Source organism: Schistocerca serialis, chromosome 5 (assembly GCF_023864345.2).
Source record: "Schistocerca serialis cubense isolate TAMUIC-IGC-003099 chromosome 5, iqSchSeri2.2, whole genome shotgun sequence".
Lineage (NCBI taxonomy): Eukaryota > Metazoa > Arthropoda > Insecta > Orthoptera > Acrididae > Schistocerca > Schistocerca serialis.
Window position 1 is genome coordinate 118957957 of NC_064642.1, and position 18995 is coordinate 118976951.

General features: G+C 40.5%; 1 protein-coding gene across 1 annotated transcript in view; it reads right to left on the minus strand.

Moving 5' to 3' along the window:
- LOC126481644 (ovarian-specific serine/threonine-protein kinase Lok-like) overlaps positions 1 to 18995 on the minus strand; it is a 220799-nt gene that overhangs the window by 54176 nt on the left and 147628 nt on the right. Inside the window, exons 2-4 of the mRNA XM_050105550.1 lie at positions 13069 to 13323; positions 12858 to 12985; positions 11498 to 11596 (exon numbers count right to left, since the gene is read on the minus strand). Coding sequence (XP_049961507.1) covers positions 11498 to 11596; positions 12858 to 12985; positions 13069 to 13323 — 482 coding nt within the window. The remainder of the gene's footprint in view (positions 1 to 11497; positions 11597 to 12857; positions 12986 to 13068; positions 13324 to 18995) is intronic.

The following is an 18995-nucleotide window of genomic DNA, read 5'->3' on the forward strand; positions in this document are numbered from 1 at the left end:
CCCTTCCTTCCAAAATAACATCAATCTGTTCAGATCCCGCCATTCCTTAGCCTTCACCAATATAGGCCTGCAAAACGATATTATTTATTTACACGTCAAGTTCCATAGGACCAAATTGAGGAGCAAGTCTCCAAGGTCAGGGAACACATCAGGACATGAAGTTACAACTTAAAAGTAATAACAGATAAAAATAAAATATTTGTGAACCCAAAAAGTCAGTCCAAAAGTTTAAGTAGCCAGCTGTGGTGGCCGAGCAGTTCTAGGTGCTTCAGTCCGGAACCACGCAACTGCTACAGTCACAGGTTCGAATCCTGCCTCATGCATGGCTGTGTGTGGTGTCCTTAGGTTAGTTAGGTTTAAGTAGTTCTAAGTCCAGGAGACTGATGACCTCAGATGTTAAGTCCCATAGTGCTCAGAGCCATTTGAACCATTTGTTTAAGTAAATGCAATCAACAATACAACAAGAATCAGCTTAATTTTTCAAGGAACTCCTCAGTAGAATAGATGGAGTGAGCCATGAGGAAACTTCCCAGTTTTAATTTGAAAGTGCATGGATTGCTGCTAAGATTTTTGAATTTGAGTGGTAGCTTATTGAAAATGGATGCACAAGAGTTAAGGAAGTCTGATCCAAATACAGGTTTGATTTCTGCCAAGTATTAACTGAGTGAAAGCTGCTTATTCTTGGGAATAAGCTAACATTGTTAACAAGAAATGACAGTATGGAATATATATATATTTAGAGGCCAATGTCAAAATACCCGGACTTGTGAACAGGGGTCGACAAGAGGTTCATGAACTTACACCACTTATTGCCCAAACCACCCATTTCTGAGCTGAAAATATCCTTTTAGAATGGGAAGAGTTACCCCAAAATATAATACCATATGACATAAGTGAATAAAAATAAGCAACCTTGACTAATTTTTGTGTCAAACGATCACTCACTTCAGATACCGTTCGAATAGTAAAAATGACAGCATTAAGTCTTTGAACAAGATGATGACCATGGGCTTTCCATGACAGCTTACTATCTATTTGAACACCTAGAAATTTGAACTGTTCAGTTTCACTAATCATATGCCCATTCTGCAAAATTAAAAAGTTAGATTTTGTTGAATTGTGTGTTAGAAGCTATAAAAACTGAGTCTTACTGTGATTTAGCGTTAGTTTATTTTCTATGAGCCATGAACTTAGGTCATGAACTGCACTATTTGAAACTAGGCCAATGTTGCACACAACATCCTTTACTACCAAGCTAGTGTCATCAGCAAACAGTAATATTTTAGAGTTACCTGTAATACTAGAGGGCATATCATTTATATAAATAAGGAACAGGAGTGGCCCCAACACTGATCCCTGGGGCACCTGTCAATTGACTGCACCACACTCAGACTCCACATCACAGCCATTCTCAACATTGTGAATAATGAGCTTCTGCTGTCTGTTGCTAAAGTAAGAGGTGAACCAACTGTGAGTTACTCGCTGTATTCCATAATGATCCAACTTCTGGAGCAATATTTTGTGATCAACACAATCAAATGATTTAGTTAATTCAAAAAATATGCCTAATATTGGAAACCTCTCCATTCATAAAATTCTGCTGCCATGTAATCCCAAATTTCTGAATCTCATAACACACATTGAAACTCTTGCCCTCCAGGAACAGGAGCATCAGCACAACGCCACATAAAAACACTATCCATCCTGCTCACTTCCTACTCCTGCCTTGGACTGCCACTGTCCATCACCTCTACAAAACTTGCAAATTTTCCCCATGTCCCCTCATAACAGACAAACCCTGTCTTGCAGTCCTACTACATTTACACCACCCTCCAAAACTTCCTCCCACCACCACACATGATGCAAAACCAAAACAGACCCAAACACAGTCATGAACCTTTCCTCCAAAAGCCTTAGCCCCACAGAAGTATCAGTCCTATCCAAAGGCCTCACCTTTTGCCCTACTCCCAAATTCAGTCATGCAGGACTTGTTAAGGACCTTCTCTCCTTCTCCCAGTCCCTACAGTGGATACATTTTTTTGCCACCAACCCTACCCATCAGACTCAACCAAAACACCAATGTTCAACCCTGCCTGACTCAGTTCACTCCTCATCCAACCATGATCCATCCCCACTACCCCAAATTACCCCATGTTAACTTTCCTGAATTTCTTAACCTGGAACCTTACCTCACCATCATTCCCCAAATTCCTCAATATACAAACTAACATTACATCCACAGCAAGGACCACAATCCACCACCTAAAAACTGATACTGACATTTTAATACTACCTGCTGACAAAGGCTCCACCACTGTTCTTTTGAGCCGCAAGGATTACCTGGCAGAAGGGCTCCACCAGATGTCAGATTCATCCACCTACAAACCCTGCCACAGTGACTTCATTCCAGAAATCCAGCAGGATCTCCAGTCTCTCCTCAAATCCTTAGGCACACCAGAAACTTTCCCCAGAGTCCATCTCTTTCCTCACCCCTACCACTCCCTGGTGCTCCTACCTTCCAATGCCTCCTAAAGTCCATAAATCTAACCATGGACCATACCCCATTGTGGCTGGTTACTGTGCCCCCACTGAGAGAATCTCTGCTCTTGTAGAGCAACAACATCAGTCTATTACCTGGAACCTACCTTCCTATATAAAAGATACTAACCATCCTTCCTAACGTCCAATGGATTCCAGACCAACAACCTCCTTCCTAATCACCATGACCAACTAATCCTCACCCACAATTACTACACTTTTGAAGGCATTTTCTACAAACAAATCTGGGGTATAGCTATGGGCACCTGCATGGCACCATCTTATGCCAACCTATTCGTTGGCCATCTAGAAGAATCCTTCTTAAACACCCTGATTTACAAGTCCCTCACCTGGTTCAGGTTCACTGATGACATCTTCATGATCTGGGTCAAGAATGAGGACACCCTGTCCACATTCCTGCAGAACCTTGACACTTTCTTCCCCATCCACTTCACCTGGTTCTACTCAACCCAGCAAGTCACCTTTATTAATGTTGACCTCCATTTCAAAGACGACTACTACAGTGCCTCTGTCCAACATCAAACCTACCAACCTCCAGCAATATCTCAACTTCGTCAGCTGCCACTCACTTCACAACAAGAAGTTCCTTCCAAACAGCCTAGCCACCCACAGCTGTCACATCTGTAATGATGAACTGTCCCACTCAAAATGTACTGAGGGTCTCACTGAGGCCTTTACAGATTGTAATTACCCGCCCAGCCTTGTACAAAAACAGGTCTCCCATGCCTTATCTTTCAAGTTAGCCACCACCTCCCTAAGTCCTACTGTCCAGCCACAGAAGAGCATTCCCCTCGTGACTCAGTACCACCCAGGACTGGAGCAACTGAATTACATCCTCTGCCAGGCTTTTAACTAACTCTTGTCATACACAGAAATGAAAACCTTACCCACTATTGTTTCCACCCCTCCCACAGTGGTATTCCGCTGCCCACCAAACCTACATAATATCCTTGTCCATTCCTACACAAACCCTGCTCCCAACCCCTTGGCACATGGCTCATATTCCTGTAAAAGACCTAGATGCAAGACCTGCCTCATACAACCTCCCACCACCACCACCTACTTCAGTCCAGTCACAAACATCACCTAGCCTATCAGAGGCAGGGCTGCCTTTGAAACCAGCCATATGATCTACAAGCTATGCTGCAACCACTGTGTTGCATTTTACGTGGGCATGGCAACCAGCAAGCTGTCTCACCGTATCAATGGCCACCAACAAACTGTGGCCAAAAAACAGCTGGACCATCCTGTTGCTGAGCAGGCTGCCCAACATGACATTTTTCATTTCAATGGCTGCTTTGCAGTCTGTGCCACCAACACCAGCTTTTCTGAACTGTGCAGGTGGAAACTCTCCTTTCAATATATCCTACATTCCCAGTACCCTTCTGGCCTCAACCTTCATTAATCATTGTCCTCACCCATCTAGTCCCTTACCTGTTCCCATTCCAGCACTACACAGTCTTTTTACTTCTCTCCTTTTTCGCCACTCCACTCTCTCTCCTCCACCCTCTGTGTAACCTCCTGACTGCACGTAGCTGCCCTATGCTCCACCTCACCACTGCATGCTCTCACTAGCAGCACTTTACCATCACCCGCCCCTAACCTGCTATCCCTCCCCCTCCCTGCCTCAGCCTCCCCCTTACCTCCACCTGGTCATCTCTCACATAATGTGCTGTTGCTCGCAGTCTGGCTCCAGCTGCTGGAGACTGTGGTCGTGTGTGAGTTGCATTTGTGTGTGTGTGTACGCGCGTGTGCGTGTGAAAGTGCGCGTGCATGTATACATGTAGCCTATTTTCGACAAATGCCTTGTTGGCTGAGAGTGCACTTTCCGATGGTCTTTTTGTTACGCTTGTCTGTGACTCAGCATCTCCGCTATATGATGAATAGCAACTATACTTTTCATAATATTATTATAGTCTATTGAAATTATTTATATCAAGAAAGTATGTTTGAGAACTACTCTGTACAATTAACTGATTTGAATACAGTGATCATGTCCGTCTGTATGATTTCTGGGAGTGCTGTGTCAAAACTTTTGTTAGCTAAATTTAAAACTTCAGACAGAAAGCGCTCTACATTTTTGGCAATATTTATTGACTCAAATGTCTTGCTTGAAACTGTGTTTTCAAATGTTAAGTATCGTACTAGTATGAGAAGGAAGATTCACTTGAAGCTTCTGTCCTCACAACAGGTGGAACCTCTCCATCTGAGCAATCTGCCCTATCCTTCTCTCTTCCTCAAGGATGAAACTACATGGTCCCTTCATGTTAATGTGACCACCACCTGTGTTTGACATCAATATGTAATAACCATTCTAACACTGCAGGTGGTAGCACTAGCAGTGGAGGGTATATAAATGGATCAGAGGACACAGGAAACAGTGCAGTCATCATCGTAATGTGGGAATGGAGCAATTTATCTTATGTCTAAATGAGCATGATCAGGGGCTTTTGAACCAAGGGTGGAAGCATTTCCGAAATGGAGGTGCAACTGTTGAGCAACTGACCACCTAGATAAACCAAGGGGCTACCAACACTGTCTCCTCAATGATTGTTCAGTGAATGTGACTGAAAACAGACTGTGAGGGAGCATTATTGTCTAGGGAATGTTTTCATGATATTCCCTGAGTGATCTCATAATTTTGAAAGGCACAGTGGATCAAGACAAGTATGCATCTATCCTTAGGTACATACTGATGAAACAAAAATTAGCACAGTACAGGAAACAAAATTTCTTGACCTGTATATCAGTGATACTTTAAGGCAAAAATTGTGTACAGACACACTGCTAAAAAATCTTAGCAAAAACTGTTTCTCACTGTAATCAGAAACAGGTACAGCCAATGCTGGCACTTCAGAGTTATGTATCAAGCCTTAATTGAGTCTGTTATGAGCTATAGTTTCTTTTCTGTGGAAATAGTTGCTCATACTATTTTTAAATTACAGAAGCAGACAGTGAGAGTAATCTCATTTAAAAATAAATATAACATATATAGATCACTTTGCAAAGTTTAAAATCTTGCCCATAGCATCCCTATATCTTGTAACATTGTACAATTGCAATAGTGGAAGTAACAACAACCAATTTTTATTCTGTTTCCATATGAAGAGATTCACAATAACACCGAATGAAGTACAGAACCATTCAAAATCTCATAACTATAGTACACATCATATACAGTCTCATATGCCAGCATACACTAAGTAAATAAACATAAGTGAGGCCAAGGGCTCAGTGTGCAAGCTTAAATTGGACTGTTGTGTACGTGGCACAGTGCTTGCTGTGCTGTAAGTTGGCCTCCCTAGGCCAACCATGGAGGCACTTGTATCACATGCTGTTTGATTATGTGTACTCACATTTTAGGGTTACAACACTGCTTCCCACTTGGGGAAAGGTTTTCACTGTGGAGATGTCCATGTGCTAATTGGCAAGTGATGACTGCTGGAGCAGTTGTCATGCTGGCACAGGAGAATACTGTCTAAAATGGCAAAGGCATGAACATGCAGAGTGCCCACTGCCCTGCAAGAAGCCATAAAGGAGCAATCGTTATAATGGTACTGTATCCATGTCCACATCTGGGCAGGCACTTGGTGATGGAGGCAGCAGAGAAGATGGAAACAGCAGCAACAGGGGCTGTGGAGATGGAGGCAGCCTGCTGCAGGCTACTCTACCCTGTGGCAGCAGCACCCAGAGTGAAGATGGTGCATGAGCTGAGGAGGCATGGACAACATCACAGGGGCTGGTGCAGTTGGTGGAGGTGGCCGCAAGTCTCTCTGGTGCATGGTGAGTCATGCATGAATGGATCTGGTCATAGTGTTATGATACCAAGCCATCGGAGATGGTCATGATGTAGAGGTGGTGGGCTTGGCAGTGATGGATGACCACTGTTATCCATTTAGGGTGTGGCCAGACCTGCAGGCCCAGACAGTGGAGCCAGGATGGAAACACTGCAAGACAGGTGTTGGGCATGGCTGGGAGTTGCTTATGGTTGGGAGCACATAAAGCATCACAGGGGGCTGGTGGTTGTGTAGCAGCTCTGCTGGGTTATGGTCGCCAACTGGAGTGAACCTACGTGAACTATAGAACCTATTGAGGGCTTCCTCAGGAGAAGAATGAGTGGCATATTTTTTCAACTGTGTTTTTAATGTACAGACCAGACACTCTGCCTTGCCGTTGGACTGGGGATGAAAGGAAGAAGCCATACCATTCCAGATTCCACTCTTTCTACAAAAATCTTCAAAATCTTGAGACAAACTGTGGGCTGTTGTCTGCCACAAGTATATATGGTAATACTTCTAAGGAAAAAATCTTAGATAGGGCAGTGATCATAGCTACTGTGGATGTGGATAGGCAACGAACAACATATGGAAATTTTGAGGAAGCATCAACTACTACAAGCTAAAAAGAGTCAAGCAACAGACCCAGAAAAATCAGCATGAATTGCTCCCATGGGCTGCTCAAAACATGTAGCGGTGGGCCAGCAATTTTGTATGAGAAACACCCCAATGGTCCAGGAGGAGAAGGTGCGTGACATCCCACCACAATGGGGATGAGATCACAACTCTGGACGCTGACTCTTCAGTAGCCAACAGTAGTGGACCATCAAGAACCATGTGGCAGTGGCAGAAAGCATAATTATTACACAAAGGATCTGATGCTTGGCCCAGTGATTTATCCGGCCAGCCATGGTGGGCAAATTGAACAACCTGATGTAAGAAGGATTGGCTGTGAAAGCTGCCAAAATCTGAGAACTGGTAATGTAAAAACCATCCATTTTGCTGCATGCCACACAAACAAATATACCATCCACAATGTTTTGGGCTTTGGCATAACAGTTCATCCTGATCAAATGCTAGAGCAGGGCCAATAGACAACTGAGAAAGAGCATCCACATTAGTGTGTTGTGCTGTGGGTCAGAAATAAATGTCATAGCTATAGCATTATAAAAACAGAGCCCATATTATAGGCAATGGGCCACTCTATCACCAGAGGTTTATGATAAAAAATAAAATGAAACTTAGAACTGTTTAGGAAAACATGAAATTTATGAGGGCATATAAAGTAGCAAGGGCTTCTTTTTCTATCTGCAAGTAGCACTGCTGGGCCTGATTCAGTTTTGGAGCATACACAATATGGTCTTCAGAACAATCTGCATATTTGTGCATGGTGACAGCTCCGAGGCCATACTGGGAGGTGTCTGTGGCCAGAACAAGATGTTGGCCTGGTTGAGAGATGACCAAGCAAGATGCCAACTGTAATTTTGACTGTCATAGGGTGAAGCATACTCACAGGTGAGTGGCCAGTGAAAACAAACATCTTGACATAAGAGAGCATGAAGTGGCAAAGCTAATGTGGCTGTACCAGGAGTAACTTTATTTAAGGACTTGCAATTCTTTGACAATGGTAGGATGCAGCAAAGCTGTAATAGCCTCAACATGCTGGTGCAAATGCCTGGTGCAAGCATGCGAAACTGCAAAAATGACAGATGATAGAAGGCTGAAAAAATTATGATTTGTCCAAGTTAGATTTCAAATTGGCAGCCTGTAGCACCATGAGCAAAACACTAAGCTTCTGCAAACGTTCATCTGTTGAGAAACCTGAGACCACAATATCATCCAGTTAGTTAATGTACCCTGGCACAGAGGATGTGAGTTGCTCCAAAAATAATTGGAAAATGGCAGGGGCACTACCCACGCTGAATGGCAGGTGCTGGTATTGATATAACCAAAAAGAGGTATTCACAACAAGGACATGTTTGGAATCATCATCCAGAGGCAGTCATAAGTATGCTTCTGACAAGTCTACTGTGGAAAAATATTGGCCCCGGAAAGCCGTGCAAAGAGTTCATCTGGATGGGTAAGGGTTAGGTGCCAATAATAGATTGTAAATCTAGAGACACTTTAAAATCACCACAGAGCTGATGTTGGTTGTTGGTTTTTTTTTTGACAGTTTCCAATGGAGCAGTCATTCACACAAGGAGACAGGTGTGACACCACTCAAAGGCATAAGATGATCCAGTTCCAATCTGATATGTCCCCTTAAAGCTACTGGTACTGCATGGACACAAAAGGGGGATGAGGATGGACGATATTGGTGTTTAACGTCCCGTCGACAACGAGGTCATTAGAGACGGAGCACAAGCTTGGATTAGGGAAGGATGGGAAAGGAAGTCGGCCGGGCCCTTTCAAAGGAACCATCCCGGCATTTGCCTAGTGTGATCTAGAGAAATCACAGAAAACCTAAATCAGGATGGCCAGACGCGGGATTGAACCGTCGTCCTCCCGAATGCGAGTCCAGTGTGCTAACCACTGCGCCACCTTGCTCGGTGTGGACACAAAAAAACAGTTGGCCTGCTATTGGTTCCATTAAGAGCTAGGTCTTGAAATTGGTAGCACACCCTAGACCTTCCAAAAACAGGGAGGAATATAATGAGCAGAGTGCATCTAATTGTTGATATGGAACTTGATCTGGTGCCAGATGCACTTTGTTAGAAACTGAAAATGCAAAAATTTTGAAGGTATCTAACCAAAATAAGATTTCAGTGTTGCCATCATCCACGACTAGAAAGTTCAAAGCCTGAACAACTGATCTGTATGCCATGGAAGTATAAAACTGTCCCAGTATAGGTATTTGTTATTTGTTGTAACTCAACGACCAATGAGAGACCGGGGACAATGCCATGACATGTAGAATTTGTTAGGGCTACCATCACTTGGGAAACACTGTTCACATCCATGTGTGTGTCTGCTGAAGGAGATTGACAGCTGCACACAGACACAATACATGCTGATTGCTGCTGCTGCTTAAGTCAGTGCTACCCCATGCAGAATAGAGACTGCAGTTATACAGCTGCGACATCGTCTTACCCATGTGAGCTAACCAACAGTGGCCTAGGAGGAGAGGAAGCAAAGGCAGATATTGCACACCATGTTTCTATCTGATTTCCTACCATCCTAGAAACTTCAAAAGACAGAGCAATGTTCAGAACATCTGCGAGAGAGGGACTTTCATGTTGTGCAGCACATTCATGAACTTCCCCATGAGAGGCCAAGCATATTATAGCATCATGAGCCACTGAATCAACATATGGGTCCTGATAGGCCTCAATAACAAAGTGGCAATGATGGCTAAGCATATAATGACAGTTAGAGAGCAACTGACGCATTTCATCAAAAGAGAGACTGGCAGGTTCCTAAAGAGGAATTAGCTGACATAAAAGGTGATAAACAAGAAGATATATCCATGACAAAAATAAAGTCTTACACAAGCTGGAACTGGCGACTCTAAAAGTTTGAAAATGTTATCAAAAGTGTTTTTAATATGCATCCCAATCTTTCATGGAATCATCATACAGAGGAAATGATGGGGGTTGTGTCTGTGGAAGTTGAACCTGAAATGTCAACAAGGCTGCCAAATTGTTCAGTGCCACAGAGAGAGCCTGCTGTTGGTCAGTGAGAGCTCATTATTGTTCAACAAGAGATTGAAGAATTTCTTCCACTGACATGTTAGCTGTTTATCAATCCAAGAAACAAAACATTTGGAACATTTGAGTAGAATACTGCACTCAATGCCAAGTATCTTTTAACACTGTATGGATGCAAGCCAAGTTTTATTCTGCTTCCACATGAAGAGATTCACAATAACAATTAATGAAGTATAGAATGGAAAAAAGTCTCATAGCTATAGAACACATCAATATACAGTCTCACAGGTGAGCATACAATAAGTAAGTAAACACAAGTGAGGCCGAGGGCCCAGCATGCTGGGCTTATATTGGGCTGTTGTGCACATGGGACAGCATTTCCTGCACCATCTGTCCAGACTGTGAGGCATCCTTTCTAGGCCAGCCATTGATGCACTTGAATTACGTGCTGTTTGATTATGCATGCTTACACTATAGTGTTCAACAATATATATAAATATTATATATAAAAACAAAGATGAGGTGACTTACCGAACGAAAGCGCTGGCAGGTCGATAGACACACAAACAAACACAAACATACACACAAAATTCAAGCTTTCGCAACAAACTGTTGCCTCATCAGGAAAGAGGGAAGGAGAGGGGAAGACGAAAGGAAGTGGGTTTTAAGGGAGAGGGTAAGGAGTCATTCCAATCCCGGGAGCGGAAAGACTTACCTTAGGGGGAAAAAGGGACAGGTATACACTCGCACACACGCACATATCCATCCACACATACAGACACAAGCAGACATATTTAAAGACCAATTATAATATATATAAATACATTGACTTGTTTCACAATGAAGCATTTGGAGTCACCACATAAATAAAAACCTCAGTTGCCACTACTATGGCACAAGAAACAAAAGCCACATTATCATACCCGCAAACAAAATTGTATGACAATATGTAAAATGCATGGGAATTGAAATGTAGAGATTAATCAAATCAATCACATTAACAATACAAATGATAGTTAAATTGCAATGAATATTATTGTAGCACTGCTTACATTCCGCTAAGGAATTTCTAGATATGAAGTTCTAATGTAAGTCAATCTATTCAGTGTGTCTTTGTGTAATTTAAATTAACTATTAAGTATGGGTGTATCATAATTTCAGATTAATCACTATGTTTGTTTTCACTTCTGTTTATTGTAATTTGACAACCAGTAATGTTTGTATTTTCTGTAAACAGCAATATCATAATTTTTGTTGTACTGCAGTTAACTTATCCCGAATCAACTGAACAATTCTGTACTTAACTTATCTGTGGAAAAAATAAAGAATCAACCAATTAACCAGGAATGTAAGATAATTATTCTGTTTATCAATGCTATCAGACACAACAGAAAATAATGGTCAGTCTTTGTTGAACACCTTCAATGACAGTTTGATGGACGTAAGTGGCATATCTTGCCATTTCAAACTGCTTGAAGACTCTGTATCTGATTTTCAGTAAAATTACATACTTACATGTTTCAACCCTTTGAGAATTTTTGCCTCCCATTTGGCATACTTTTCTTCACCAGGATGGAGAGTGATTGCTTTCATGGCATATCCCTTGTGGCTTTTCTGAAAAAGGGAATGTTATATGTATTATTTTTGTCTACAAATTAGCTTGCAAATTAACATACATCAAAGCATGTACAGCACTGTTATAATTAAACTTTCACTACTTGAGAGGCCACCATGAAAAATGCATGACTGTAGGACAATGAAACTTTGTGGAACCATTCGTAAGGACATGCAATAGAGAAATAACAAATAAATCATTGAAAGGAATATGAGAGGGTCAGACTTGTTAATTGCATACCATGTTTACATTACAGATTACAAACATTGCTCACTGTGATGGCCATCTACATCCATGACAGCCTGGAACTGCACTAGAGACACCAGTTTGCAGTTGTTCACAGCACTTTTTGAACAATGGACCACAGAATGTTCTGCTGTCATGACACAGCTCGTGCACTGCTTAAAGATTGCACATTGCATGCAGCATTCTCAGCTATGCCAACAGTAACTTCTTCAACAATTTTTGGTGTATTTGGCTGTTGGCCTGTCCCAGACGCTATTCCTAAATCGCCAGTTAGTTCAAATTTCCAAATCGTGTTCTTCAACCCCTGTGTAGAAGAGGACTTTCCATATTCCTTTACTGCACTGACACTTCCATGCTGACTGTTGGCAACTGCAATGCACACTGATGCTTGTGCTTTAGCCCTACATCACTGCACCAGTACCAGTGGCTAATAGCAAGTCATGATATGAACACTACTAACAATGCAAATCCTGCAGGGTGCAGTCTGAACATTATTCCTATAAAGTTGGGTGCCCTAAGGTAAATAGTTTTCCATCTACACTGGCTCAGGTAGCAAAAGTTTAATTATAGCCACCCCATACGTAAAAGGGTATCAACAGCAAAGATGAAATGACAATTACTCACAAGAAAATATGCTTTTAAAACAGAATTGTTGGCTGAGGGCGTTTCATTAAATTAGGAAAATTTCTGTAATGTTATTCATGAGTGAAAACAGGTTCTGCAATTTTCAAATAAGAAAATAATGACACTGTGCAGTGTTGACACTTAAATTCCCCTTCTAGCACTCAAAACAGACTCAGAGGTTTGGCCTCTATTTCCTGAATGATATTGCTGCTGGGAAGGAAAGAGATAATAAAGTTGAAATTTGCACATTATCAGTCATATTTAACCTCTCAGTTGTTCATTTACTTTTATATTTTATTTCTCCCATTCATTTACTGTTATCATTTTATTTCTCCTGGAATACATGTTACATACATTAATTGTTACCATTTAAATTTGGGTGTTACATACCTTGTTAAATATTGCATGAACACTACCAAATCCTCCAGATCCAAGTAAATATGATACTGCATATTTATCCTTAATGGTTGGAGGATAATTACACATATCACAAGTCTTTTTGTCCATAAAAACAAGAACTGAAACATGTAAAAGAGCAGTGAAAATTTGAATTTTTTAGTCGTTTTGGTGAACTACGTTTAATATACTGTTTAATATTCACCTGTTGTTGTCTTGTCTATTAATGCAATTTTACTATTGTGCGCCAATACTTTTGACTTTCCTTTGCCAACACCTGTTTCATCAATAAATGTGCCTTTTTTACTCATATCTTCCAAGACTACATGTTCACCCTTTTTAATTATTTTGAAGTGGCAACTCTCAATGTAATTCGTATCCAAATCTCCAAAGCATTCTTTTGGGATGACTAAATCACATTCTGATGCAGCTCCCACTGTGGCTTCTTCTTTTCTTAGCTCTGAAACAACAGTAACTCTGTATTGTTGCCAGTTTATGGACAGAATAAGGTACCTCAAGTCCACATTCCTCTTCAGTGGATTTAATATGAAAACAAGAATTAGGTTTCTGCATGTAACTACAATGGTAATACCTTTCTTTCAACACTTTCCTTCCCTAACACAACAAAATGTACTCTTCTTCCAAATGCTATTTACGTCATCAACAATTACAGCTCTTACGTGGTGTCAACATGTTATACATAACACAGAACAAATATAACTGGTTCTGAGAATGAGTCAGGATTAAGACAAAATCATTGTGATGTTGGGCTGTACTAAGAAAGAGTTCACATTTAATAATTCTGGTGTATTTTGATATTATCTAAAGGCCAAACTCAATAAACTACTTGATATGGGATACTGTACCTAATTTAACAATCAATTGTGTGTGTATTTAACAATCAATTGTGTGTGTGTGTGTGTGTGTGTGTGTGTGTGTGTGTGTGTGTGTGTGTGTGTGTCTAATTTAAAGAATGAATTGGGTTTTAAAAGAAATTTCTTAATAATACAGTTGAACTCAAAGCAGGTGCACGGCAAAAGGGTGGAGGTTGTAGAGAATAAGCAACTAGTGTGGATCAGCAACATCAATTAAAAGCTATCAGAAAGAAGTTAGGATACACTGTACAACAACTTGAGCAGAGTGAAACAGGCACATGAAGAGAGGCAGAAGAACTTAAACAAGACACACAAGAAAGTAATAATTTACTAATAATTAATAGAGATGTACACCATTATTGAAAAATATGGAGCAATTTATTAAATTTTTATTTCATGAAATATCAGTTGAATATGAATAATCTCCACATCATTGAGAGGAAGAGGATCTGATGTTTTAGCTACCACTTCTAGAGCACTGATAGTTGTGCAACTGAATGTTAGTGTTCTCATCCAAATGTAGAGCCAGTTTGGACAAGTTATCAGTAAGGTCTACATCTACATCGACATGATTACTCTGCAGTTCACAATTAAGTGCTTGGAAGAGGGTTCACAGAACCACCTTCAAGCTATTTCACTACCATTCCACTCTCTAATGGCATTTGGAAAAAAAGAGCACTTAAATCTTTCCGTATGAGCTCTATTTTCTCTTATTTTATTATGACAATCAGTCCTCCCTATGTAGTTGGGCACCAACAAAACATTTCTGCAGTTGGAAAATGAAGTTGGTAACTGAAATTTCATGAGAAAAAGTGCCCTTGTTTTAATGATTGTTATCCCCAATTTATGTATCATATCTGTGGCAGTCTTCCTCCCATTTCATGATAATTCAAAATGATCTGCTCTTCTTTGACCTTTTTCAATGTCCTCTGTCAGTCCCATCTGATGCAGATCCCCCACTGCATAGCTGCACTCCAGAAGAGGGCAGGCAGGCATGGTGTAAGCAGTCTCTTTAGTAGACCTGTTGCACTTTCTAAGTGTTCTGCCAATAAATTTCAGTCTTTGGTTTTCTTTCCCAACAACACCATCTATGTGATCATTCCAATGTAAGTTATTCACAGTTTTAATCACTAATTATGTAATAGAGCTTATAGTTAGCAAATTTCTTTTAGTATTCATGTGGATGACTTCACATTTTTCATTATTTAAGAGTCAATCGACACTTTTCATACTATACAGATATCTTGTCTATCTCATTTTGCAATTGGGTTTGATCATCTGATAACTTAACAAGAGGGTAAATGAGAGCATCATTGGCAAACAATCTAAGGGGATTGCTCAGATTGTCACCTATGTTATTGGTATAGATCTGGAACAAAGAGGAATGCCAGACATTACTTCCATTTGACTTGATGGCTTCAGTGAATTACTACAGACTGTGACCTTCCTGACAGGAATTACAAATCCAACTGCATAACTGAGATGATATCACACATGGTGATTAGAAGTTTCTTGTGAGAAATGATGTCAAAAGCCTTCTGGAAATCTAAAAATATGGAATCAGTTTGACATCCTGTGTTGATAGCACCCATTACTTTGTGAGAATAAAGAGCTAGTTTTGTTTCACACAAATTATTTTCTTCAAGGTAATTCACAATGTTCGAACACAGCATACGTCCCAAAATTAGTGATATGGGTCTGTAATTCAGCAGATTACTCCTATTTCCTTTCTTGGTTATTGGTGTGACTTGTGCAACTTTCCAGTCTTTAGGTACAGATCTTTTGACGAGCAAGGAGTTGTGTATGGAGCTATAGTACCCATATACTTTGAAAGGAAGCTGACTGGTATAATATCTGGGCCAGGGGTCTTGCCTTTGTTTAGTGATTTAAGCTGTTTTGCTACACCAATGGCTAACCTGTAGCTTAAGGTTTACTGCATCCTTGAGATTAGAACAAATGAGTCAGCAGCTTTAGTACAGACAGAATTTTGCCTCTGATTCAGCACTGACCCAGCAACTAGGAAAAGAATAAGGCTCTGATTTAAGCAATTTCAACAATCTATCTACAAAGAATGAAGTGGACTGACCACATGTGTCAGGTGAGGTTAAGAGATGGTCTGATGAAAATTTTGTGCTTAATCACAGAAATTCAACTAATATGACTAATAGAGAATTAAGAGCACTTCTGTATCACATGTTTTTAGATTCCTTTTGTATACAAGCCCTACTACTTAGAACTTGTTTAGGTTTTTGGTGTAAATGACAAAGAAAAATGTACTGAATGTTGTGCCAATGTGGTAAGAAAGATGGAGGACAAACTGTTTCTCCTGCCTTACTATTAATAATATGAGTGAAAATGCAAATATTCACAGTGTTTGCATATGGGATCCACAAAATCCCTGTGAAACACTGCAACATGCTAGAGACTCAGCAAAACTAAAACTTGTATGCTTTTTGTGTCTTCTGTGCTCCTGACATATTTTTATAGTTTTGTTCTGTTTGCTGAGCCTGTGCCTTCAGCCTGAAGATATTTGTCTCTCTGTACTTCTTCAGTGTGGCTTCTTCAACCCCATTGGTAGGCTCATCAGTTGTTACATGAGGCCTATGGACCAGAGTAAGCAACACACTCTCAGAAGTGTGAGGAATGATGGGAGCTGAAAGCATACAAGTACAAGCCTGTGTGGGTGGTTGTCTCGTATGAACTGTATCCCTTACTGCCATGTGTTGTGCATTTGACCAAGATGTCAAAGAATGAGAGTTTCCCATTCTCTTCCACCTCCATAGGAAATTTGACTCCAGTGTACAGAGAATTCAAATGTTTGATGAACTTCTGAAGTAGGGCTGTTGATAAAATATTGATATATCGATATGTTTCCCAAAAATATCGATATACATCTACGATACTTTTTCCCCAATATATCGATGCTGAAGTGGCACTGTCAAGTGGCAATATTTTTACTTTACATTATATTTTTTTCACAATTTTCCTTATATACTTGAAATTGTTCTTCTAAAATTGTGGTAGAACTTAATTTTACTTTCACTGTATTAAGGAGTCTTACTACTTTTTGAGCTTTCATCACATCCGATCTTTGTCTTTGACTGTGTGGAGCAGGTATATGTGGCATAAAAGAAGAAGTCTGATTGCACTGGGGGGGGGGGGGGCAGGGGGGGGGGCAGGGGGGGGTATAGAATAACAAGATTTTCAATGTGAAGAAATAGCAGACCCATTGTATTCAAAAACAATTTCTTCAAAATCAGTTGCTGAAAATGATGAAGAAAAATATAAATGACAAGATTCATCTTTGTGATAGGTGGAGGTGTGTGAGGAGAAATGTTGACATAATCGCCGCTTGGTGCTACCAATAGAAACTGCTATGTTAGCTTCATTATGCAATTTTGACACTACAGCTGCTAGGTCACTGGCGCTGGCAGAAATGGAAAAAAAAAAACATGTAAGTCAACATGAAGTGTTCTGGACAAATCCAATATGTGACAAAACCAAGCAATGGACCCATTGGACACCTTTTATTGTGTCACTTACATGCAGTTACCATTGTTGGTAAAGTAGTTATCGCCAAGTGTGTACGTGCAAAGTTTTCCTTTCAATTCTTGCTCTAAGGGAGATAGTCAGGCTGCTAGTTTGTTGATGTATGGAATATCTAATAATAAATCAATACTTAAATATACAGCTTTAAAACTGGCAGTACATTTACAATGTTAAACTGATATTTTTGTGGGCCAATACGTCAATATTTTTTTCGGCGATATATTGATATTTTTTCTCAATATATCAAGAGCTGATAACGATATTTTTTAAAAATATTGCTACATCAGATTCCCTATATTTGTTAAAAATATCAACACTCCTATCCTGAAGCCTTTCATGCCCATGTGGTCACACAAAGAGTGGGTTATCAACATGTCTGAAGAAGTAAATGTCTTTTGCACCCCATGCCAGAGGCATCCATAAAGGTCCTTGTTACAAGGTGTTGTTGTAGCTCTTGAATGAAGTACGAGGCATGTTCAGAAAGTAAGTGTACTGTGACGATAGCGGGCTGTGGTTTTTTGTTTCTCGAGGGTTAGCAACATTTTGTGGTAGAGGGGAGTGCCTGACCAGAACAAGCATTGCAGTCACATGGTAGCAGGTAAACTCACATTGTAGTATCCAGTTATGCGAAAAATGTTGGTAAGAAATTCCATCAACTGCAAGTCACTTTCTGTGATCCACTTATTTGCTCATGGAAGGAATAACATATATCAAAATTTTTTTGCAAACTTAATTGGTTTACAGCAAAGGTGTTACGAACAAAAAGAGTGTATTTAAGTGGTGCAGGGAGTTTAATGGAGGCAGAACAAATGTTCATGATGAATAGAAGAGTGGAAGACTTTCCATTTTGACTGATGAGTTGGTGCAAAAAAATCGATGAAACTGTTTGTGAAGACTGCTGATAGACAGTGGATGAAATTTCTGTGATGTTTCCTCAACTCTCCTAACTTCTTTACACAAGACACTCACAGAAACTCTTGGATACTAGAAACTGTGTGCAAAATGAATTGCAAAACAGCTGGCAGAGTAGCACAAGAAAAATTCAGTAGCATCTGCAAGTTTCTTGAGTGACTTGAATTGGAAGGTGAGGATCTTCTTAGCCCCATAGTGAATGGAGATGAAATGTGGGTGGCTCATTACATGCTTGAGACAAAAGGACAGTCTTCACAGTGGTGTCACGTCACTTCTCCATCTGCCAAAAAATCAAAACCAAAATTTTGGGTAAAAAAATCAAGGCCTCAGTTTTTGGGACCAAACACAATTTTTTCCTCAGAAGAAGACCATCAATTCACAACAAAACTGTAAGATCCTAAAAAACTCAAAATGAGCATTCAAAACAGAAGGGGGGGAATGTTGTTGAGAGGAGTGTACTTATTGCATGATCACTTGTCCTGACACTGCCTTAGCCACCAGGATACTCTTGGATTCATTTGGTTGGTATGTTTTGAAGCTCCTCCCCCTCCTCTTCCTCCCCTGTAGTTCCCTGTTCCCCTTACTTGGCACCTTCAGATTATCATCCTTTCATCTCCCTGAAGGTACAAATGAGTGACACTACATTTTCAACCAACAAGCAGGTACAGACAGAGGTTCTGAAGTTGGAGGAGGAGCTGGTGGGAGAGTTCTTCAAGGATGGCACAAAAAAGCTTGTGCCATGGCTCACCACATGCACAGGACGAGATGGTGATTATGTGGAAAAATAGTCAACAAG